The sequence below is a fragment of the Perna viridis genome, chromosome 1 (genome assembly GCF_037379345.1).
Source record: "Perna viridis isolate PV_CMFRI_1.1 ecotype Kerala chromosome 1, ASM3737934v1, whole genome shotgun sequence".
In the NCBI taxonomy this organism is placed as follows: Eukaryota; Metazoa; Mollusca; class Bivalvia; order Mytilida; family Mytilidae; genus Perna; species Perna viridis.
In genome coordinates, this window is record NC_142445.1 from 60,851,136 (window position 1) to 60,876,884 (window position 25,749).

General features: G+C 32.3%; 1 protein-coding gene across 1 annotated transcript; it reads right to left on the reverse strand.

The window, feature by feature from the left end:
- Window positions 1-25,215, reverse strand: LOC148629676 (pyruvate dehydrogenase E1 component subunit beta, mitochondrial-like). Its single transcript, XM_088555203.1, has 12 exons — window positions 25,157-25,215; window positions 18,046-18,108; window positions 15,850-15,957; window positions 14,478-14,540; window positions 14,183-14,218; window positions 13,702-13,764; window positions 13,314-13,358; window positions 10,369-10,546; window positions 9,506-9,616; window positions 4,897-4,988; window positions 2,120-2,261; window positions 1-1,732 (listed from the first exon to the last, which is right to left on the reverse strand). Exons 1-12 carry the CDS (start codon window positions 25,187-25,189, stop codon window positions 1,584-1,586), a joined length of 1,083 nt encoding a protein of 360 aa, XP_088411329.1. The 5' UTR covers window positions 25,190-25,215; the 3' UTR covers window positions 1-1,583.
- Between the last annotated feature and the right edge of the window lie 534 nt (window positions 25,216-25,749).

Here is a 25,749-nt window from a genome sequence, read left to right on the forward strand (position 1 = left end):
TAAAACTTGATAACATTTATTTTTTAAATTATGATAAAACACACAATACTTTTGAGGAATATCAGATCAAGAAAAAGCATTCATTGTAGTAACAATAAGAAACAAGAAATGCCTAATTCAGACTTTCCTTACCCCTACACAAGAGTGCATGTTCCATAGCAATACAGATGTATTCAGTTCGATATTTATATGGCATTCTATGGTTAGTTACTTGACACATGGATACTGTTTATAAATGTCTAGGTTTCATTCTTGATACGATAGACCTGAACACCACAGTCAATTACATAACAAAATTTCTGCTATCAACAGATGGGAATTAAGAGAATTAGTTTGACATCTTTATTAAAATGTGTAACATAATACAAAAGCTATGCTTCATTTCATTAATATTCATAACTTGAGAAGTAATACATGTAATATTCAGGTTACTTATACATGTACATTGTGTATAGCTAAATACATGTACAATATATAGGAAATAATCTAGTCCAAATGTAACATATATTTCATTTCTGAATATAAAATATAAAAGTATTACTAGTACCAGTAGTTTTCATAGCATGGAATTTTAAGGGATCAAGATGCAAACAGAAACTTAAAAGCAAAGCATGCCCTGCAGAATTTGATATGATCATAACCCAACTAAATATTGTTATTGTACTAAGCAATTCATTTCTAAATGTCTAACTTATTGACATCATAATAATCAAGATACTACATTGTAGTTTTTGTTAGAAAGACAATACACAACGTTAAATAAAGGGCAACACATTATAAGTTGTACAAAATATACCAATATATTGTACGAAGTTGTTAATAGATAATAGCATTTATATCTTGTGAAATATTCCTGTTTTGATGGAGGACAATAAATTATTCTAACCAGTAAAAAAGAGAAAAAAACATTTAAAAGGACACTTCTTTAATATATATGCCACTATTTGAGATTCAAAACCAGCCATTGAAAAAATTAAAAAAGAAACTTTTTCTACTACAAGTAAATGAGCTTAGACTTACACAAAAATCTAAAATCATCTTTATCATTAAATAATTTAGTAATTAACTGATGTGGGATCTTAACCTTAAAAGCCAAGAGCCTGTCTTGGTCATTTTTTTCTAATTTCTCTACTCAAAGTTGTATACTGTTTTTTTTTTTTTTTTTACTGAACAATTATCATTTAATATTAGAATCTGACAATGTGTAACTCTTCCTATTTTTTTGTTGAATTAAATAAAAGTTATTCATGCAACTTAAGCTATTTTTGTACATTCAAATCAATATCAATGACACATGTCAACGTCCCTTAAGAGAAGTTTTTATCACAACAAGTGAATCTTTGGATGATTCTCCCCAGAGTAAAAACAAAACAAAACAGTTACAAGATTTACAATAAGATCCTTCAGTATTTCATTCTTATCCAATTCAATCAACAAACCAATAAATACAATGCCAATTCACTGCTACTTTTCTTTCTTCTGTTTAAAATAGTCAGACTTGGGAGAATCTTAGTACTAATATAACTTAAAATATTGTCAATTTACAAACCAAAACTATTAAAACTGTCTAATGTGAGTATTTGTTATGGAATATTGAGCGACTTTTTAACAGCACCCACTATATTATGTGTTTGTGGGAAAGAATTGTCCTCTAATAGTTTTGCATAGGGTGTTGGTAAGTCAGCTCCTGTAACTCTCAACACTGGTGCATCTAGATAGTTAAAAGCTGAACCTACAATTGAGAACATAGATATAATTCACTTTTTTGTCGAAGTTTTTAAGTTTAGGAACAATTGGTCTTGTGTATTAACACATTACATTCCATTAGTATTATAATCATATTCATTTTTAACCATTTTTTTCTGTATTGTAACAGTCTAGTATAAATTCAGATGCCCTTCATATGACATAGTACTAAAGTATTCAAAGAAATGTTTTCTTAATCCACAAGTTTAAAACAAAATTCATAAAAAGTGTGGAATATTAGACTTTTAATAAAAGTACACTTTTTGTTTTATAATAAATTTACACAACTTTTTAAACATATTCTGGAGTACTTGTGACAATAAAAATACATGGACAAAACTTCAAATATTAGTAACTTTTTAATTAAACTTACTTTCAATAACTCTAGCACAGATTTCAGCTCCAACACCACTTTGTGGCCAGCCTCCTTCTACTGTTACAAGATGGTTGGTTTTCATTACAGATTTTACAATAGCTTCTTCATCTAATGGTCTTATAGTTCTTAAGTTGATTACCTAAATATAAACATTTTATTTTTAAACAAAAGGCTCTAGAGGCTCTAAATCGCCCACTTGGTCAAAAATGGTCTTTTTAGCTTTCTAAACCTGGGCTCTTGACCTTAACATACTATTGTCACAAGAACCATTTAATCAATACAGAGCATCTTAGTTATCTACCCAATTTTCATACTATAAAATAAATCTCCAACAGTCATTTTTTGACTCTTCAAGGGCAATAACTCCATCGAGCAACACATCTTCATGAAAATTTCAACATAGGTTGGTCTCACCATGCTGATCAATTTTTCCACCTAGAAAATTAGGCTAAACCTTTCAGTTTTCAAGTACCAGTAATTTCAACAAATCGTAAATTTTCAGTAGTGGTGGCTATGTTTTCGACAGAAAAAAATTGTTAAGGATATCCTAAAAAAAAAACAGTTATACCATGTTTGGTTACAATCCATCCTACAAGTTGTCTAAGAGGAGAAGATTTAAAAAAAAGAAGGCTACACATTTCTATTTTTGTTATTAAGTTGATTAGTAGGTCTATATAATCATCCATTTCAAATGTATCTTGGTTTCATTTACAGAGTTATCTCCCTTAATTTTGAGTTCTACCCTGCATTCTTTATTATTTTCATCTCTTATGAACAAGGGTTCTATGAAAAGATACATGTTATTTTCTGATTACTTAAGCATTTTAAACAAAATATCAAAAATAAAAATATGTAGGCTTCCAAACAATGTATCACATTTTGCATAATTCTTAGCTTGAGTGCTATGGAAATATCAAATGTCGGTGTTGTAGTGTGAATTTCACAATTAACCATAAAGGTGTCAATGAGTAAATACTTCATCCATGCTATAAACATTGTTTGTAATAAGGCAATCAGCTTTCTCACTAATTAGTTGACTTTGAGACATCATAGATAATTAACCTCGAAGACCTATCAAGGGGAGTGATTGAAATGCGAGATTTCGATTCATCAGCGGAAAAACCATATTGGAGTAACTAGAGTTCCTCTGGGACTTTCAACTTTCAAATTAGTTTTTGAGTTATCCCAGATTTCGACTCTTCTAAGTTTGACACATCAAGGTTTGACTGTAACACTACTAGAACTATGTGTGTTAGTGAACAGACAAACAGAAAAGGGGCCGTGGGAATTAAATGTCTCATTGAAATAAAAAAATTGATTGCATCCAAAGTTTTGGGAAATTTTCTGACATAAACTTGCATCCAAAATTAAAAAATTGATTGCATCCAAATTTTGAGGAAATTTTCTGACATAAACTTGCATCCAATGATTCCACTTTCATTGAAATTCTACCACTGGCAGTGAAGTACTTCAAAATCTAATTCTGATTTCTAATTTCAGTTACAGCACATCAAATTAAAACATTACGAACAGTAAACTACATTTTATAGGTTGATAAAATACATTTTGACAAGACAGATTAATAAAAGAACAGCTCTCCAATGTCCCCCACTAAAAAAAAATAGGGAAACTTTAAATTCACTGAAATTTTCTAAGCCAAGGGTCATAACTTGCATAAAAATCATTCAACCATAACCAAAAACGAACTTAATTTTTAACTTCTCATAGTAAGACTACATGCAAAACATAAATCAATTGGTGAAAGCATTTACAAAACAAATTGCGGAAAACTGTAAATACACTGAAATTTTCGAAGTCCAAGGGCCATAACGTCCGTAAAAATCATTCGACTGTAACCAAAGTCGAACTTAATCTATAACTCTTCATAATAAGGCCACATACCAAAAACAAACTTATTTTGTAAAAGCATAACAAAAAAAAGTGTGGAAAACACAGATGAACAGATGAACGGACACCCAGCTTTCCATGTCCCGTCGCGGATGACAACAAATTGAATTTTAAAATTCATTTGGAATACATGAAAGACTGGTATAGAAAAATTAAAGTTATGATCAAAGCTCCAGAAATTTTGACAGCCCATGTTGGTCATTTTATCAAACTTCAGCAGACACTACATGCTCAGATCAAGATAACCTTAACTTAAAAAAACTTTTCGTAGTTATTTAAAAATAAATATTGGAATTTTTGTTATTTCAACACATACTTTGTCTCTTACAAAATATCTGAAAGAGTGAACTAACTCGGTTTAACCGCACGTGGACATTCTTACACATACACAAAACATTGTTTCTCAGACTTTTTCATCACATCGGCAAACAGCCAGGAACTTCGAAGTGATGATAAATAAAAAAAAATCAACAAAATATTTTGTATCTTGATTTAAATGGGTTGTTGACTTCTGAGTTAAAAGGAGTCCATCGATAAATTAATAATTACAAACTATGACTGATTCGTGGTTTCAGCACCACATACTTTCTTTACCACTGAACAGTCAGCAGGAAAAAGATGGATTTGTAAATCTTTTTGTTATTTTTATAAATGACCAAGTATGTCCAGTTTTGATTATATTATTACTCTCATAATAGGCCATAAGACCTATAGTCAATGCCTGTAAAATAACCAGGTGGCTTGTTACAGCCTGATATATGATTTGATACAACTTTTAGCTTTTCAGGTTTTTTTTTAAATTAAAAGAATACTCAGTTGAATGTCTACAAATATTCTTTACAGCCTCTGAACTTTGAATGGCATACCTCACATTCCACTCCTTGTCCTGCTAACTCACTTGCAGCTTCTAAACAGTGACCTACATATCTACTATGAGACACTAGTGTTATGTGGTTGCCTACAAAAGACAAAGACGCAAGCATTAACACAAGAAAAAGACTCAGGAACTAACTGATTAACTGCCCTATATCTAGCTGCAGAACTTAAGCTCTGCAAAAGCTGTGATTTAGCAGCAACCCTTAAGCACAATCTATACCTGTTTCCATCTTTTATTAAGCTCTTCAAAACTTTTTTTTATTAAATCTTTAAGACGTGGAATGGTCTATGTTAACAGATAAGGCAAAAAAGAAAGCTGAAACATACCATAGACTACCAATAAAGGAAACATACATTGGACTATCAGTAAAGGAAACATACCATGGACTACCAATAAAGGAAACATACCATGGACTACCAATAAAGGAAACATACCGTGGATTACCAATAAAGGAAACATACCGTGGATTACCAATAAAGGAAATATACCGTGGATTACCAATAAAGGAAATATACCATGGACTACCAATAAAGGAAACATACCGTGGACTACCAATAAAGGAAACATACTGTGGATTACCAATAAAGGAAAACATACCTTGGACTACCATTAAAGGAAACATAACATGGACTACCAATAAAGGAAACATACCGTGGATTACCAATAAAGGAAACATACCGTGGATTACCAATAAAGAAAACATACATTGGACTACCAATAAAGGAAACATACCATGGACTACCAATAAAGGAAACATACCGTGGACTTCCAGTAAAGGAAACATACCGTGGATTACCAAAAAAGGAAACATACCATGGACTACCAGTAAAGGAAACATACCATGGATTACCAGTAAAGAAAACATACCGTGGACTACCAATAAAGGAAACATACCGTGGACTACCAGTAAAGGAAACATACCGTGGATTACCAATAAAGGAAATATACCGTGGATTACCAATAAAGGAAATATACCATGGACTACCAATAAAGGAAACATACCGTGGACTACCAATAAAGGAAACATACTGTGGATTACCAATAAAGGAAACATACCTTGGACTACCATTAAAGGAAACATAACATGGACTACCAATAAAGGAAACATACCGTGGATTACCAATAAAGGAAACATACCGTGGATTACCAATAAAGGAAATATACCGTGGATTACCAATAAAGGAAATATACCATGGACTACCAATAAAGGAAACATACCGTGGACTACCAATAAAGGAAACATACTGTGGATTACCAATAAAGGAAACATACCTTGGACTACCATTAAAGGAAACATAACATGGACTACCAATAAAGGAAACATACCGTGGATTACCAATAAAGGAAACATACCGTGGATTACCAATAAAGAAAACATACATTGGACTACCAATAAAGGAAACATACCATGGACTACCAATAAAGGAAACATACCGTGGACTTCCAGTAAAGGAAACATACCGTGGATTACCAAAAAAGGAAACATACCATGGACTACCAGTAAAGGAAACATACCATGGATTACCAGTAAAGAAAACATACCGTGGACTACCAATAAAGGAAACATACCGTGGACTACCAGTAAAGGAAACATACCGTGGATTACCAATAAAGGAAATATACCGTGGATTACCAATAAAGGAAATATACCATGGACTACCAATAAAGGAAACATACCGTGGACTACCAATAAAGGAAACATACTGTGGATTACCAATAAAGGAAACATACCTTGGACTACCATTAAAGGAAACATAACATGGACTACCAATAAAGGAAACATACCGTGGATTACCAATAAAGGAAACATACCGTGGATTACCAATAAAGAAAACATACATTGGACTACCAATAAAGGAAACATACCATGGACTACCAATAAAGGAAACATACCGTGGACTTCCAGTAAAGGAAACATACCGTGGATTACCAAAAAAGGAAACATACCATGGACTACCAGTAAAGGAAACATACCATGGATTACCAGTAAAGAAAACATACCGTGGACTACCAATAAAGGAAACATACCGTGGACTACCAGTAAAGGAAACATACCGTGGATTACCAATAAAGGAAACATACTATGGACTACCAATAAAGGAAACATACCTTGAACTACCAGTAAAGGAAACATACCATGGACTACCAGTAACGAAAACATACTGTGGACTACCAATAAAGGAAACATACCGTGGACTACCAATAAAGGAAACATACCTTGGACTACCATTAAAGGAAACATAACATGGACTACCAATAAAGGAAACATACTGTGGATTACCAATAAAGGAAACATACACTGAACTACCAATAAAGGAAACATGCCATGGACAACCAATAAAGAAAACATACATTGGACTACCAGTAAAGGAAACATACCGTGGATTACCAATAAAGGAAACATACCGTGGACTACCAATAAAGGAAACATACCGTGGATTACCAATAAAGGAAACATACCATGGACTACCAATAAAGGAAACATACCGTGGACTACCAGTAAAGGAAACATACCGTGGATTACCAATAAAGGAAACATACTATGGACTACCAATAAAGGAAACATACCTTGGACTACCAGTAAAGGAAACATACTATGGACTACCAGTAAAGGAAACATACCATGGACTACCAATAAAGGAAACATACTGTGGACTACCAATAAAGGAAACAAAATGTGATCCTTGATGCTTGTAATGTTTAGATCTTTTACTGAGATGAAGCACCAGTCACAATATTGATGAGAAAAATGCTTTTTTAACCAAAAAAATATTTTTATCAACAAGAAACTATCATCAAAGATTGAATAGTTGGGGCAAATATGGACACACCATTCAAACTCGATTTGATTGTGATTAGACGTCTGACACAAGATAAAAATTTGACCAGAATCAAAGTCATCCCCTTTTGGCCCTGAATTCCAACATGGTTCCAGTAACAACCTCCAAATCTTTCCTTTGAAACAATATCAGAGACATCCTATGCTCTTACAAGAATTAAATAGCTTAATCCATTGAAAACTTAGGTTTGGCCCCAAATACCAAAGGAGTTGGGGACCATAAGCCTAAAAAACAATACTCCAATTCATTCTATTAATTTTTTGAATAGAATAAACTTATTTTCAAGTTATCACACAAAAACCAAGTGTCTACAGACAATGTGACATGGATGCTAACAGCACCATACCATTATACAACTGCAAAAAATGTACAAATAGATCTATCAAATTTCTCTTTTGTATGAAATTAATTATATTGAACTATATTAATTCTGAGCAACTTTCAATAATATTGGTACATTTTTCAGCTACAGATTACATTAAGTTGGTACAGACAGATAGATGGTACAGACAGATAGTTGGTACAGACAGAGGTACAGACAGATAGTTGGTACAGACAGATAGATGGTACAGACAGATAGTTGGTACAGACAGATAGATGGTACAGACAGACAGATGGTACAGACAGATAGTTGGGGTCAAGTGGCTAGTAAACCTTCTTCCATTGTTGGTGAAGCAAAGTAAAAATATAAACAATATAGCTAATATTTCCTGGAGATTTCTGTTTCAAATAAGGAAGATTCAGAATTTAGAAAAAAAATTAAATCAACAGAAGACATTTATTTAACGCTAATACTTGAATTTAAAAAGAAATCAATTGCAGAAAATTCATATAATATTTAAAGCGAAATTTTTAAATTTATAATATACAAAGTCTGCCAGTATAAAGATGAGAAAAGTATTTAGTCAAACCTTGCTAGCTAAAACTCTGTGTGAGACTCGTAAAAACCCCCTTAGTAGCAGTACAGTCAAACCTGGGTATCTCAAACTCCAAGGAACTAGTAAGAATAGTCAAGGACCTTAAAAACCCCCTTAGTAAGTAGTACAGTCAAACCTCGGTAGCTCAAACTCCAAGTTATTGGGGGTAAGAGAAATTGAAGCAGATTTCCTAATTTTTTCGTTGCTGGTCTTAGTTCAGCTTTATTATAGAAATCGATTACTTCCTACCAAGTTTATTAGTTCTTAGGTTTTTTCATTTGCTTTTGGAAGGTTATGTTGATTTGTAGACATTAAAAATGCTGGGTTTGCTTTTAAAAGACTTTCAGAGTTAATGTTCCATAGTCAATAATTCATTTTGATCTGTTTTTCTTTGATGCCAACTTCGGAACATTCTCGAACTTCAATCAGTACTATAAAAGTTTAAAACAACTTATTAGTGATGACTTAAATATTACCTGTAATTAACTAAAATGACACTATATATAATGATAGGGTTTCAATTTTTTTTACACCTCTTATTATCCAAGCTGACAAAATGGTTGACAAGTACGAGTTAGTGAGTGTTGTTCTTCTCTAAGATTTATTGCTGAACGGACCAAATAGTCAGTTCGAGTGTTTGAGAAATTGAATTTTGAGAAATCCAAGGTTATTTATACTGATTATACAGGAGAAAAGTTTAGAACTTTGAATTTTGTTCAAGAAATCCCAGGTGTTCTAGTCATCTGAGTTTGAGCATGGGAAGTTTGACTGTTTGACTGTAGACAAGATGCTAAAATACCAACAATACAAAACAACAGCAATAATTATAATGTAAATATACCTGCTCTTTCAATTTTAGCTTTGCCTATTGGTATAAGGAAATCTTCAGACATGGCCTCATCCGACATGTCAAATGGTACACCATACATTATTTCATTCTCTAAACATACAACTACAAAAGCAAACAACAGGTCTTAATTTCATACATTTGTATATGTGTGTGTGTGAACAAGTGAGTGTATTTCCAATAAAAATATTGGTAGTTTATTATTACCTTGACATCTGCCTAAACTGAGCCCTAAATAAACCCACATTCTGTCTAAACCAGACATTTAAAAAAAATCTGTGAATATCAGATTAAGTGTGTTTTAAACCTTGGTAAAACTATACACCTAAATAAATTCTACAGATCAAAAGATTTTTGGTTAAACAGGTTCAACTGTATAAATTGAAAGTTATATTCAGATCATGCAACAGACTGTAATTATAGAACCTTCAACATAGTCATAAGGTATACCATATCTCACTAAATTCCTAATGTTCAGCATCAACTAATAACAAATTCAATGCACACCTACAGAGAAGTTGCACTGTCAAACTGCTTCAGGAATATCTTTTGGCAAAAAAAAGTTCTCAAGTTAAAGGGGTACAATTCTTAACAATAAAAAACATTGAATATTACTTTCCTGTCAATATGCACACCTTCTCAATAGGTCTTTTGATCTGTCAGGATTCAGAGCAGATCACGAAATAACAATAAAAGACTGACAGATCAAAAACAGTTCATCAATCTTTTTTGGCTAGGGTCAACACCTGTTTCTAAAAGAAGAGTAAAATTTTATATGGCTTGTTCCCTTACAAGTGGCTAGCTGTACTTTACAACAGCTCACAAATGACTGTAGAAGATAAAATATTTCATTTTACCTGGGTTTGGATCCCTAATTGCAGATTTCAGTAAACCTTTAGCGTCTTCTGAGTTAAAAGGGGAAACAACTTTCAGACCAGGACAATGACTGTACCATGATGCAAAACACTGTGAATGTTGGGCACCTACACCTGCTGCAGCTCCATTTGGTCCCCTGAAGACAATTGGTACCGGTACCTGTAAAATATATGTATTAACTGTACAATACCTGTAAAATACATGTATTAACTGTACAACACCTGTAAAGTTTGTGTATTAACTGTACAAACCTGTAAAGTATGTGTATTAACTGTACAAACCTGTAAAGTATGCGTATTAACTGTACAATACCTATAAAGTACATGTATTAACTGTACCGTAAAGAAATATTAAGGGTTAATGGAGATTTGCAGGAGTATAGCAAAATTCTTAATCCACATATACATGTACTAGGTACCAGTATTTCAAATCTTTCTTAGGTGTCAAGATGCTGAATTTATCATGAATGTATCATGTTTTATGAAAATAAAACATAATTAAAAAAAAGTGACAATAAAACTATTTTTGAAGTTAGTAAAATTCTCATTTTTTGGTGTGTTGAATAGATCTATCATTTTCTATTTTGATAACTCATATATATTATGTCAAAAAGTTTGGTGCAGCTTTTGTCTAAAGAAGGCACATTTTGAAAAAATTCTAATAAGTATCTCATATGACATTCTTTATAACTTATTACTTAGGGCAAATTTCTGTGGTTCTTGGTTCAAAAATTCTTTTCCTCAATTTATGTCTAAACAGAGATGTTATCTTTCAACTGTTTCAAATTTTTGGCTCCCACTGGTACGCAGAGGGGACATAAAAATATGGCGTCCCTCTGTCTGGTCACATTTGTTAATGCAACTCCTCAGAGACCACTTGATGGATTTTTGTTCAAATTTTGTAGGATTGTTAGTCACCATATGTAGTTGCCCTGCCACATTGATTCAATAAATTTTACTGGAGTTATGGGACTTTGTTCAATTTGTACATTGTATACTGTACGTACACTTAGTGTATGCAACTCCTCAGATATCTCTCAAAGGATTTTGTTTGAATTATGTAGGATTGTTAGTCACCATCTGTAGTTGCCCTGCCACATTGATTCAACAAATTTTACAGGAGTTATGGGACTTTGTTCAAATTGTACATCGTAAGTTGTAATAACAGTTTGTGTATACAACTCTTGGATATCTCTCAATGAATTTTGTTCGATTGTACTATATGTATAGGATTGTAGCATCCTAACTTTTGTACTATAACTTTTTTGCAGCAGTGAAGGACCTACAGCTAAAAGTTGCTTGTTACTTTTAATTTATTTGACAGCACTTCAATTTAGTGAGCTTCTTTTTTTGCATTTCAATCAATATTGCAAAAATAGCAAACACTAAAACTTATAAAAAGTTCTTGCTACATGGTATTTTATACTATATTTCAGTACTGTAGCTAGATAAAAAGGAATGTGCAGGCAGAAAAGTACAGGGAGTGGTTTGGGGATCACAGCATCCCTAGGGGAAAGACCCTTGAAACAATGATATAGGGAACTCCCTGAATCTGCCACTGGTAAACTTCATAGCCAGCACTCCACAGTATTGTAGAACTGCCTAATTTTGGTCTTGTAATCTGATGCTTTGTAACATTTATCACTTTAAAAAATTGTCAAGCATCTGTAAATCTATATATCTACAAATAGCTCAAGCCAAGGCCTTCAGGATGCAGTAAAAATTTTCTGGAAAAAAATTACCCACAGCATATAGGGTTACCATAGAAACCATGCAAAAATATGCGAAAATTTGCAAAAAAGTTCATAAAATCAGGTTAAAAAATATCAAATTTCCCGCAAAATATCTGAAATTTTTATTTCAATCCCTGAAACTGTTCAAACTTTTCCCTTCAAAAACCCCTTCCTCATATGGGCATCGCTGGTTAGATTTTGAGCTATTTCACTTTGTAATCCACTTATTAAATTTAGCATGGTAAAAAATTGACTTACTTTCACTTTCACAATGAAGTCAAATTGTCATTGAAAAAAAGCCCCTTCAACATTGAAAATATATAAAACATTGCAAAATACTTTTAAAAGTCCCCTTTTTTCAGAAAATGTTTTATCAACAATAGATTCTTCATTTTTAATCACTATAGCAACCACTGGTTTCCATTTATGTCATTTTTCATCCCTAGCCAAAAGTGCGAAACTAAACTAAACTGTGGAGTGCTGGCATAATAACAGACAAGTAGCAAAGATCTGACTCAGTGACTTAAAATAAAAATAAGAATTTCCTGATAATACGCACAACATATGGTGTTCTTTCTACTTACCAAGTTTTATGAAATTCTGTTGGGAAATTTTAGAGGAGTTGTGATGACAAACTAATAAATGATGATTTAAAGTTAATTTCTACGTTCAAAGGGGCATAACTCCCACGAAAATTAGAGAATCAAAATTTCTTGATAAAATGCACAACTACATATGGTGTTCCTGCTGCATGCCAAGTTTCAGGAATTTATTTTGAGCAATTTAAGAGGAGTTGCGATAACAAGCTGAAGTGTTACGAACAGACAAACAGTTGACCCAACTCCTAAACCTGCTTCCCCTTTTATGAAGCAGGTAAAAAGAATTGCTGTAACTTTCATTTTCTCATTTTGCATTTACATAAATTTCCCGTATGTATATAGAATCATTGACGGACATCTTTACTCAAAGATTGATTGTTTTTTTTGTTTTGTTTTTTTGTTTTTGTTTTTGTTTTTTTTATCATGACATTATTTTCCTATTTTGATAACTGTTATATTAACCAAATAAAAGGAGAACAATTTTCCCCCAATTATTATCTTTATTTCCTTTTGTACATTTTTTTTCTGTGTTTTTATTTTATGGATGGTTGTGCACATGATAGCTTAACTGCTATTTTATCATTATAATGCATACCTCACCAGCAGACATATAGTATGTTTTTGCTGCAGAGTTGATAACCTGTAATTAAAATCATACACCGATGAAACTGAGGGCCAAATCATAACTATTAAAATATTTTTAATAATAATAAGTGTTTAAATGATTTCTGGAAGAAAAGGGGGTTTCAGTTTTGTTCACTTCCACCTAGACAAACTATTTTAAAGGTGGTTAAAATAACAGATTAAACATTTGATATACCAGGTGAACTTGGAAACCAACTATCCTATATAAAAATGGCATGGTAAGAAAATAAGTAAAAGTTAAACAATCTTTAAAATGAATAAAAATCTCAAAAACTTCAAATTAAGAAAATCTATTATTTAAAAAGTTAGCGTAATTTTAGTAGGTATTTTCTACTCACCTGATCTATAGCTTGCATCGAAAAATTGAAAGTCATAAATTCACAAATTGGTCTCAGTCCAGCCTAAAAATTGCACATTTTAAAATCAAGACTTGCAAACCATGAAATAATGTTAATAGCACAATGGCAAATTTCATGAAAAGAAAGTTTAAAAGAGGAACATTAGACTTTTAATTACAAGTTTAAAGTGCACTACCTCCATTTCTTTCACGCCTATAAAAATATGATAATGCTTCAAGCATATCTGCATAAAATGCAACATCTTTTAAGTTTAATTGAAACCCTCTTGTTTTCATGAAGACCAACACTTACAAGATATATGGACAGGCAAATAGTAGATTGACAGGGTAATTGTTTCGAGCCACCTAAAATTATTGATTGTACTAGATTTTCAGGGGTGGGAAAATGAAAGTTTTGTTTTATAAATAATAATATTTTGATTTAACAAGACTGGATCACCATATGAATGTACTTAACCTACCATAGCTGCCCCAACTGCAATACCAGCAAAGCCCATCTGTTAAAAGCAGAAGAAAAATTATTCTAGTACATGTTATATACTTGTCCTGGTTGAGCATTAAATTTGCTAGTTATTAGAATAACATTAGTCAAAGATTCTCAAATAAAAAAAAATTTCCATCATAAAATTATTATGTTTGGTCTAAAAAAAACATTTTTTATATGTAATTTAAAATCTTAATTTCTCTCAACATTGAAACAAATATAAAATAAACAATATTAAATATATAGAAGGGAGTTCTGATTTTTTTTCTTACCTCTGTAATTGGAGTGTCTATAACTCTTTTGTCACCCCATGTTTTGTGTAACCCTCGACTCACCTACAATATATCAACATAAAATGTAAATCTAAGTGATTGTTGTGCTCTTATATGACAGAAACCCTGCACACAAAAACCAACCTTAAATACATTTTGACTTCAATTTCCAAAGAAAACTCTCAACCTAAAACTTTCTTTTTTGTCAAAACTAGTGAAGACCATATGGTTAAAGATAAGAATATCTTTTGTTCTAGGACTGATAATACTTGCAATTAATTTTAAATGCCATTCAATTTTTTATTTATTTATTTGAACTAACCTAGAACTATGACTGACTAAAGCTTTATCTTCCCTTGCAAGCATAAACAATAATTATCTTCATATAACTCTTAACTTTCCAAGAACTGCTGAATTTTGTGGGAGTAATTCTCATTAGTTTTTAAAATTTCATGAAATAAACCACTGAAGAAAATTCAAAATGCTCAATTCCTCCATAAAATTCTTTCAACAGTTTATGAGATTCTACTATAATCTTCTTTTAAACCCAAATTTTACTTAAAAGTGTAAAGGTTCTGGTAGTACAAAACTTGAAATTTTTTAAAAGACTTTTGTTATATGTCTGTGTCATTAAAACCCCAAGACTTTGATTGGTTAGAGTTACCATGTAAGTTACGAATATTTCTAGACTTAGTACATTTCCAGTTTGTTGTACCCAGGCATAATAGTCAGACCATGATGAAAAATATCCTGAAAGATATTGGTCAGTGATTTATTCCGCTTTTAAAATGATTTGATGTCTAGTACTTTACCTACCAGGGTACTTAGATCCAATCCTGAAAATTTTGCGCATCGTATTGGAAGATCGTTTTGGTGTGTTGTATATCAATTATATTTAAATACTAAACAACATGGACAGGGAAAATTATTGGGTATTTTTTGCATCTTTTTTTAGTACAGAAAATAATGCTTTCAAAATATCACAACAGGAGAATTATCAAACCATGTGTATAACATTACTACGATAAAATTTCACTGGCAAAATAAACATAGTCACTAAACCATATTAGTTGCTATGGTCTGTTTGGCGTGTAGTTAAATGATCAGATATCATTTTAAAAAAAAATTATCAGTTAAATTTTTATTATTGTATTGGAGTAAGAGTAGTTATGCCAGGATTGTCAAATTAGTTTATTATCAGAGATTTAAACTCTTCAGAGTCTGACACATTGAGATTCAACTGTAAAAGAATATCAAGTAAATAAAGTAAACACAGAGCAGACAGAAATTTGTATATACCATGAAACATCATTAAAAAAGACATGAATACAAGTGTAATAAAATGTCTCGCAACATATAAATATTTAATTACTTTGTAGGCACCATCATACAAAGCAACTTCTTCCCCAAGAAGGAAGACTTTGTCATCTCTTTTGATTTCCTCATCTATGGCTGCATTCAGAGCATCTCTCACTGTCAACTAAAAAAACATAACACTTTTTAAGGCAATAATAAAAAAAATTCCTAGATTATCATGGAACTTTTCTAAAAAAAATTGGGTGGGGGTAAATTTTATTTTTCCTACAGTAACTGTCACATGTGCCAAATAATTTTCGTTGTTGTAATAATGATATCATCAGCTATAGAAGCTTGGTGATCAATTTTACTAAAATATTGAAGCAGCTTTATCAAAGAATTTGTGTTTCTACTGCTACATCCATACAATTTAATTTTTAAAAATAGCAGCCAAAAACTTTGATTCACAAACCAAATTGGGTCTCGAGACTCCAGACAAGACACGAATTTTTTAAGTTGGGGATTATTTTTCAAATGCATTTGAAAATTTTTGAAAATTGGGGTAGCCTTGAAAAATTAGGTCAGCAGGATGAGAATTTAGAAACTTTTTTCATTATGGTCTTAACCTCAGCCAAAAAAATATATAAGTATCATATTTTTTAATCAAAATTTAGCAATAAGAATTATAGATTCCTTCAGTAATGAATGGTTTAAATTATTCCTCCACAAGATGGTTAAACTTTTAGTGAGCATGTTAAAATCTAAGTCTAAATCAAGAATGGACTAAAGGGAAATCAGCTTCTACCATGAAAACTGTAGAAAACTTGGATAATGTGAAATGGTGGAAAATCTCTTGCAGAAATTAAATCACAAGCACAAAAAAAGGAAACAATCATTTAATTGCAGGACTTAAAATAAGGTAAAAATCCATAAGATGAAACGTGGTTGTGACATCATCCCCACCTAGACTGAAAGAATAAATATTTGAACAAGAGGCACCCAGGAAACTAAATTACTCACGTGGTTGAATTTTGCCTTTCAAAGCCAATAAATTTAACAACAAATTTAACTTAAGAAGACTTTGGTAAGCCATAAGGATAATTTCAGCAACTGAAAGTTTCTTTCTATCGATCACAGTTTTCAAGATATCAGCTGAAAAATGCAAAAAAAAAAAAACTTTCAAAGGCAATAACTCTTACAAGGAGTCTGACAACTTTGATGCCTGGAGACTTTTGTAGGCCTTATAATAAGGATCATTTCTGCAATTAACAGAACTTGGCTAAATCTAACGGTTATGGAGATATATGCAAAAAACTACTGTCTGACCCCCATGTTCTATTTTTTGTAACGGCTGCCATGTTTTTAAAAATATCAAAAATCCTCAAATCAGTTCTACACAGAATACCCCAAGGAACATTCATACCAAGTTTGGTTCCAATTGGTCAAGTACTGTAGTGTCAGAAGAAAAGAGTTTTGAAAAATTGTTGATGACAAACCCCAAGTGATGGCAATGACACATGAAGTTTCTAGTTAAATTACCTTGAATTATTCACCAAGTATTGTAAAAAACTGATTCAGATGTATCATTCATAAATGTATATATGTATCAAAGCATTTGAGAAAAAAATTGTAACTAATTCCTGAATTAATTATATGTAATTTACTGTGAAGTAATGCAATAACAAGACCCACATATGTCTGGACCTGTACCACCATCATATACTTGTCAGCACATAAAGATCTTTAATATGTACATGTATATAAAAACCAAGAAAGCTAAAAATGTACAGTGCGGGTTACTAATTTCTTAAAGTAATGCATTAATGATATCACATTGTTGAATTCAAATATAAGAAAAAAACAATCAAAGATCTCCTGTGCTTAGGTTGAATAATATTAGTTAAATACTTTTTGAGTTACAAATTACACCAAGTAGGTATTCTCAAACAGATGGAGTTGAGTAACTAGACCTGCTTTCACCACTGGTGACAAAGGTATAAATAGGATTTATATTTGAGCAGCACCTACTGTCCTATTCATTGCATTGTGAACCTGCACCAAGAATTAACATGACATAATTTCTATTTTATGAAATTTTCCTTATATAACAATTCCTTTTTTCAGCTTAACAAAAGGTATAAGCATTGTAATTGGTTATATATTTGCTATCACCCATACCTGATCACTTTCCCAGCAAAATATTGACCTTGAGAAGATGGATCTAATACTTCAAAAATTCAGCAGTATTTTTGTTTGTATTAATACTACTAACCTGGGTTCCAGACCTGGCTGCTGTTGTTGAAAATTGTTTCTTTAAATTTTTCAATGGCAGTCTCTAAAATACAAGATACAAGTTTTAATGATAGATGTATGATAAAAAAAATTTGTTTTTTTTTAATAACAAATTTATAGGTTAGACTTATAATAAGTAAAATTTATAGATTAGACTTATAATAAGTAAAATTTATAGATTAGACTTATAATAAGTAAAATTTATCACAAAGATAGGTGTAGCATGTTCACACATGGTTGCTGTTATTCAATATTTTATAGAGTGACTGCGGGGACACACATGTATGCATGAAACAGATATGGAAGTGTAATGTAGTGATGCTAATGCAACTACAAACTAAATACCACTGACCTAGCATGAGTATTTCATGTAAAACTGACCTAACCATAAAATCTATAATACTACCCGTAAGAATTAAGTATGATGTTGCATTGTTGAATGAAGTGAGCTTGAAACAGATACCGTACCTCGCAATAATTGGTCAAATATATATTCAAAAATGTATGTCACAGTGTAGTAATTATCCATCATATGATTGGATTCTTTGACCTATATTTGTCGTGATGTATTTCGTTTGTATTCGATCTTTAAATGGTTGCATTATATTGTGAGGTTTGCAGTCTGTGTAGCTCACTTGCAATGGTCATACTGAAATTTTACAGGCTGTCAACATTTCAAAAGAAATAGACTGTGACTGGCAGGGCATATGCATGGATCAAATGTGGAATGGTGATGTAGTGATGCTAATGCAACTTCATACCAAATATGATTGACCTACATGTAGCACAAGTGGTTCTTAAAAAACTCACCTAAACAAAATACTAAACATTAACATCTTAATGATGACAATGGAAAAGCAATACATGTACCTTTACCTTGCCTTTTGTTACAAGTGAGACAAACACACATTTCATAGTGTAGGTGACTATACATACAAGTATTTTAACATCTGCTTTCATTAATACATTGTATATATACAACAAAAAGTTGATTCAAATTTTATGCTCATATAAGTCTAATTACTGAATATTTACATACACTTTCAAAGGATAAATAGTTTTTTATTTGTAGTTTAGGGAACCAAAAGAATTTTCAATTGTCTTAAAAAACAAAAAAGTTATGATGCTTTAATGTTAATGCCCAATACCATACGATGGATTTTTTTGCCAACCAAAACCAAATCACAGGTAAGTGATGACTTCACGAAGAACTCTCCTATGCCTATATTTTCACGCAACGTCACACCCACTGTATAATGAAAATAGAATTTGGTTCAATTCAAAGAAAATTTGTTCAAATGCTAAGGAAAAATCAACTGATGAAGACGTTGTCCTATAACTTTATTGATAAAAAAGTGATTGCAAAAATACTAAAAATACATTGATCTTTAATTTGAAAAAAAATATCAAATGAAATAACTCTTTTATTCATGCCTACAAACAATTTTTGGAGCATGCACATCTCATTAGTGATGTCATATTCACTAATTTGCATCTCATTAAGTTTCAGATTGGTTGGCAAATAAGCAACATAATAAACAATTAACAATTTTGGGATAATAATCCCAATTTTCATATTCTATGTCCAATTTTGTTTCTGTAAATTTATCATTCACTTACTTGAAAAATAAGTTTATAATTATAATAGTTTATAATAAAATTCATTAAAATACACTATTTTTCCCTATATCTCTGTATTTCAAAATTTATTTTTATACAGCATACACTGAATATTTATCTGAATTTCCACAGAAAATTAGAGTTTAATTTGCAGTTTAGGGAACTAAAAGAAATTTTCAATTATCTTAACCCTTGTCGTGCTGCGTATTTCTGAATGAAAGTCTAGATTCCGATGTTTAGCAAACTAATGCAAATTATATGCAAATTAGTTGCACAATGGTACTAATGCTGTTTTGTTATATATAAATTAAAGATGGATGATCACAAGGTGGGGTGGATGGGGTGAGGTGGTGGTGGGAGGTTGAGTGGGCCAACGCGTGAAAATGGGTCTGTCACTCGAAAATGGTCATTATTTGCTACCTGCAGGGTTCAACGGGAACAAATCAGGAACCAAAGCACATTCATCCTACAGTCTGAAGACCGTGAAGGCTACCAAAGCCAAATAAAGAGTGTTACAGTCACGAGTGGGGGGTCAAGAGCCCCCTGAAGGATCATTCGTGTGAAAAAATGAGGATTTTTTTCCAATTTTTGGCCTCTGTTTGTCCTTAAACTGGAAGTAGTCAATACAAGGGGTTGAAATCAAAATGGTGGTGACAGAAATCATTCTTATTTAGTTTCCATGCGAAATAGAGTACTACAAATTACGAGAAAAGAACCTTATCCCCCAAAAAATCTCATTTTTTTCAACAGAACTTTTGACCTCTTCTTTTAACTTTCAAGTCATTATTTATTAACAAACTCTATATCAGATAGCCTCATTTTAAAGCAGTCACACTGCTTGCAGATGGACGCAAATTGTGCTTTCCTAAACTCAGATTTACACTGCCAGAACCGATAAAGCGGAACATGGTCCAATCCTGAACAGGTCCCGGTGTACCATGACAAGGGTTAAAAAGTAAAAAAAGTTACGGTGATTTAATGTTGATGCCCCATGCAACATAACACATTTTTTGCCAACCAAAACCAAATCACAGGTTACTGATGACATCATCAAGATCTCTCCTATAGACAAGGCAGTGGCTCCTCTTCCACACATCTGGTCTGCATCAATTACATACGGAATCATGACGGAAACACATGATTTGTTACAAAAATATTGTCAAACTTATCCAAAATTGTAATACTAATGATGCTTTCACAAACTGATCACATTTGATAAACTGGACAGTCTTCTATTTGTGTTATATACTAGTCTGGCTGCATATTTGATAGTGGGAGTGAGCCCCTGTGCTTGAAAATGGACGGATTTTATGTTGGTCAGAAACAGAACAAATCACAGAAGTTATGATGACTGGTGCCAAAGTTGATGCACTGTCTTTACCTGATGTTTCAAAAATTTGCAATAAAATCTTGGATGAAAATATAAATATCCAACGTGTTAAAAAGTAGTTTCAGTGCTAACACATGAGATGTTCTTAAAATTTTAGTTTCTACAAAGAAGGACCAGTGTGAATGGAAATGTTTCACATGTAAGGAGAAATTACCTGACCAAGACTCACTAGCTCATGCAATTGCTGTCTGGAATAGCAGCATTATGATTTAAGATGTGCCAGATAGAATCATATGCCAAAACAATCTTTCTGGATGGACAAACCTTGGGCCGACATTTTCATCCTGTTGGGGTTGTTTCTTTAACATAAACACTACACCTATCCTCGTTACATTTGTTTAAAACAGTCTTTCAAGTTCGTTAAATGTGTATTTTGTTTTATTTCTGAATGACATTTAATTGATATTTGTTACACTGATACAATTTGATACTTTTATTGTATTTGCATCATTTTGTATATACATATGTATTTGTATAAAATGAATTTCTCTCCATTTCCACATTACAGAGATGATTTTACAAGGTCAACAAAGGGGAAATTGGCAAAATTGGAAGTAAATATTCAGTAAAAAAAGAATCATAACGGTAAATAGCGGAAATGCGCTAAAATAACGGAAGAAAATCATGTCTGACTTTACTGACATAAATGAAGCATTTCCGTCAAAATTCCAAACCGGACTCAAACCGGATGTATGAATTAGAACTGTAGAGGCTCCCTGTCCTGGAATGTGTGGAAGAGCAGCCACTGCCTATAGAAAACAAACTATTGCTGTTTCATAGCTTATTAATGTGAATGTACCTCCTGTAGGTCATTTCTACTGGAATGAAAACCTTTCTACAGTTCTGCCATGGGAACAGAAAATCTACCGCTTTCTGAACTGTCAAAAATTATCTAGAAACTCCAGTATTCAAACCCAAAAATTTGTGTTCAAATCATTTCTTTGATTATTTATTAAGCCATAAATTTAACAAAAGGTGTTAATTGCTGTCTTAACAAGTTAAGGAATGTTTTATGATAAGCAAAAATTACCAAGGAGCAATCAGCTGATCAGGGTTATCGATGATGATTGACAATTAGAAAAAAGGATCCTGAATGGATACATCACCATTTTATGGACAGTCAATCATTTCCTATAAATCAATTTCTACTTACAATCAATTTGTTAATTACTGTCAATGTAACAGTCTAAATTGTGCAGAGCCGCATGTGTCAACATGTTATATATTTTTTTTCATATTTAGGTCTCCCCAACCACTTCCGGGTCAAATGGCCACCCCCTATGTAGTACCAAAAACACACTGAACCTAGACATATGCATTGTAAGTGCATTATTTGTGTGTATTATGATTAAAAGTAGTCAAAATGAAGCTGAGAATGTGTACTTTAAAATCATATATGTAATTAACTACAAAAGTGTATGAATATTGTTTACATGTGTGAGTAATTTGCCTCCATGCTGTCAGTTAGCAGAACAGGTAAAAATGTGGATTTTCAGTATTATTTATTCAAGTAAATTTTGTGAAGAATTTCTACTATCATCGTACCATTAGCATAATCATTTTGGAAGCCTTATTTTCCAAGCTTCGCAACGGTATGCAACTATAAGATGTCATTTGTCCTGAGAATTCACAGTGAGACTTTGAAAATAACTTTTTTAACATGTAAAGTAATGGAAACGTTATAAGTGGTTAGTAAGACCTTATATTCAAAATGTCAGTAACCTCCCTTTTAATTTTCTGGGTTTTTTTTGCTTTTTTTTTACATTTTCTAAAATTTCAGCAGTACAATGTATTTCCCAAGTTTTGTTTGCAATAGTTATATGAAATACTACTCCTTTTGGATTGTGATGATTTTGGAAATTTGGTATCAGCATTATTGAATATTTGCTATATATCCCCAAATATTTAACCTTATGTTGTGCAGTCATGGAAAAAAGGCTTGAACTTCAATTTCATTAGTCAGTTCTAAGAACATTACAAGATTTTGTCAATGAAGGTGGTGCTTGCAGTTGAAAAACTTATGACATTAAAGTCAAGAAAAAGATAGATAATGATCTATTTAAGAATAGTCAGCATAGTTTATAAAGAAAACAAATTCACACATATTTTACTTGTTATGCTATGAAAAAAAAACACCAATAAAAAACCTCCAGTTTTCAAACCAAATCTCCAGTTGAAGAATGACATGTCTCCAGTTTTGAAGGAACCACTTTACCACATGTATGTCATAGATATATGGAACTATGCACATGGAATTACCATATCTCAACTTTAATTTGGCATTAAAAATATAAAATCTTATGTCATTGTATGTGTAATTTTCATTACGTATTATCATATCATACATCAAACCCATCATGATGTATCACCTACTTCTTTTACTGTCTTATGCATATCACTTATTAACATTGTGAGCTTGCCGCGAAATGAATTATGCATACCCAGGCATAGCTCGACTGGGCATTCTATATTTCATTAAATGCCAGATAGCCTAGTTTAGCTGACGCTATAATGCTGAAGCAATATATTTACAGGTATAGTGAATTTGCATTGTTTTTCTAAAGTTTACTGAAAGTTTCATTTACCATTTAGTTTTTGGTTTAGGATTAGATAATCGTTTTATTTTGCAATACTACATTTTAACCTTTGTCTATAATTTAGCTACTATTCACTATATAAATTGCGAATGCACTTAGCAAGTTTGTCAGCCGTAGCGTCATTTTATTGTTTTTGGGTAATGTATAATTGAGTTATTGAATGTTTTCCGAATGATGAATAAATATGTAGTTTGTTAATAAATTATATATTTACAGTTTATAGCAAGCGCCGCAAAGCGGTGTGAGCTCTACGGTTATTACATGTACTTTTTAAATTTCCCTTAAGGTTCCCCAATATACTAACGCAAAAAAAGTCATGTCCCAGATGTAACAAAAAGTGACTGTCCTTACAGAGAAAATTCATCATTTCCTTCAATCAAACAAATAAAAAAATTTAGGTTTAGATTACATTTCAATAAAATAATTTCATCTTTTCTGATAATTTGCAAGTCTTTTCCTAATTTTTTTTACTTATTTAAATAAAGAAGTGAATGTTATTTTTTTAAAAACTTCGGGGAAACATGTGGATCACAGGCGCTTGTTTCTGTCTATGTGGGGGAAATACTATAAAACAGGGGCCGACTATCAATGCCCAAGTAGAATGATCACTGTAACGTGGATGTAAGCTTGTGTACCTCCGCTGTTCCACTGTTGCTGTTGTCAAGAACCTAACCAGCCTTGGAAAAAAATAAAACTCTGATTGTATTATCAAAATCAATGCATAGCTTTTCTAAGATAGGAAAGGCAATCATTTTCTTGTTTGGAATTAGCAGCTGTTGTCTGAATTTTGGTTCTCAGATGATATGTGTGTAAAATATTCCCACCATCCGTGGAGAACTACTGTAATATTTCTGGTATCTGTACAGATTGATCTGACTTGCCAAAACTGAAATGGATGTTGCTAGATATGCCCTTAAGGGATAAAAAATGTTAAGTATTGCGAAGTGCTATAAAGTTATTGACCATTTTGAGAGCAAGGGGAAAGAGGGGTATAGGATTATGGGGTTGCATTTTCGAAAAAACAAATTTTTTTCAAGTTATTCATATTTTGAAATAAAACTATTTCATTATTTTTATGAGTCTCGCACAGCAGGTACATGTATGGCAAATCTCATGGTGCTCGCTGAATTAGGCAATGCCTACCCCATATTAAACTAGATTCTAGCGCATAATTAATGGTTGGTGAAACTTGTCCTGGCAATTGAGATTTAGTCTCAGCCCATATGCCTTGCGACACTTATCTGTAACACTATTGTATGTAGCGTAAAGTCGTAACTGCGCGGACCCTCCGTCCAGCTCTGTACATGTACATTGTACTTTTGCAAAATATTCGGGTTTGACTTTGAAAGGGAAACCTTCATCTTAACTTTATTTTTATGCTACCGTCAACCCGTTCCATTGAATGAAGCTTCGATGTCGAAATGTATCTATAATAGTAAAGGTAAATAGCCACTCATTATTAAGCGAAAAATCGGAGAACATACTCGCAAAGTTCTTTGCGATATGAAGGCTGCCATCTTGGATCCCCAATAACCTTCACGCGATGTCCTATTGCATTTTTTTTTCAAAATTGAATGCATATATATATTGAGTGACACCAGAAAGTACAAATCAAACTCAATCTGCATTTATTTCAAAACACCCACAAGTTGGTGTATAGGTATAGGGTATGTTGGAAGACTGAATAAAAAAAGTAAAAAGAAGTCAGGCGACTCGCCACAGAGACACCTCGGCCTAGGTTGCATATCGTGTCAATCTGAGGAAAATGAACGCTGGATCGAATAGCCTAATGTGTAAATCAGTTTTGGCGAGTTATTTATTTATATGTCAATTGGATAGTCATTAAATCTAAACTCCATTAAATCTATGTTATTACCATGTTAAGTATAACAAAATGTTTTAAAATTATAGGTCTCTGATTACACGGGCATTTTTCTGTCATCTCGTAAAATCATACAGAAGTATGTGCTGATTGGGGGTTTTTAACGACAGTGAATACCAATACAGGCCTCTCACGGTCGATGTTGGTGAGTTAGTAGAACCAACTGGTGTTGGTGGCGGAGCCCAGCCTTCGGGA

Bases quoted from the DNA above. Each gene is read 5' to 3' on its own strand.
- LOC148629676 (XM_088555203.1), bottom strand. From the start codon at position 25,189: ATGGCAGCCTTCATATCGCAAAGAACTTTGCGA. The intron at 18,109-25,156 runs GTATGTTCTCCG...CTTGTATTTTAG, and splicing joins TATCGCAAAGAACTTTGCGA to AGACTGCCATTGAAAAATTT. The intron at 13,765-14,182 runs GTAGGTTAAGTA...TGCAATTTTTAG, and splicing joins TTGCAGTTGGGGCAGCTATG to GCTGGACTGAGACCAATTTG.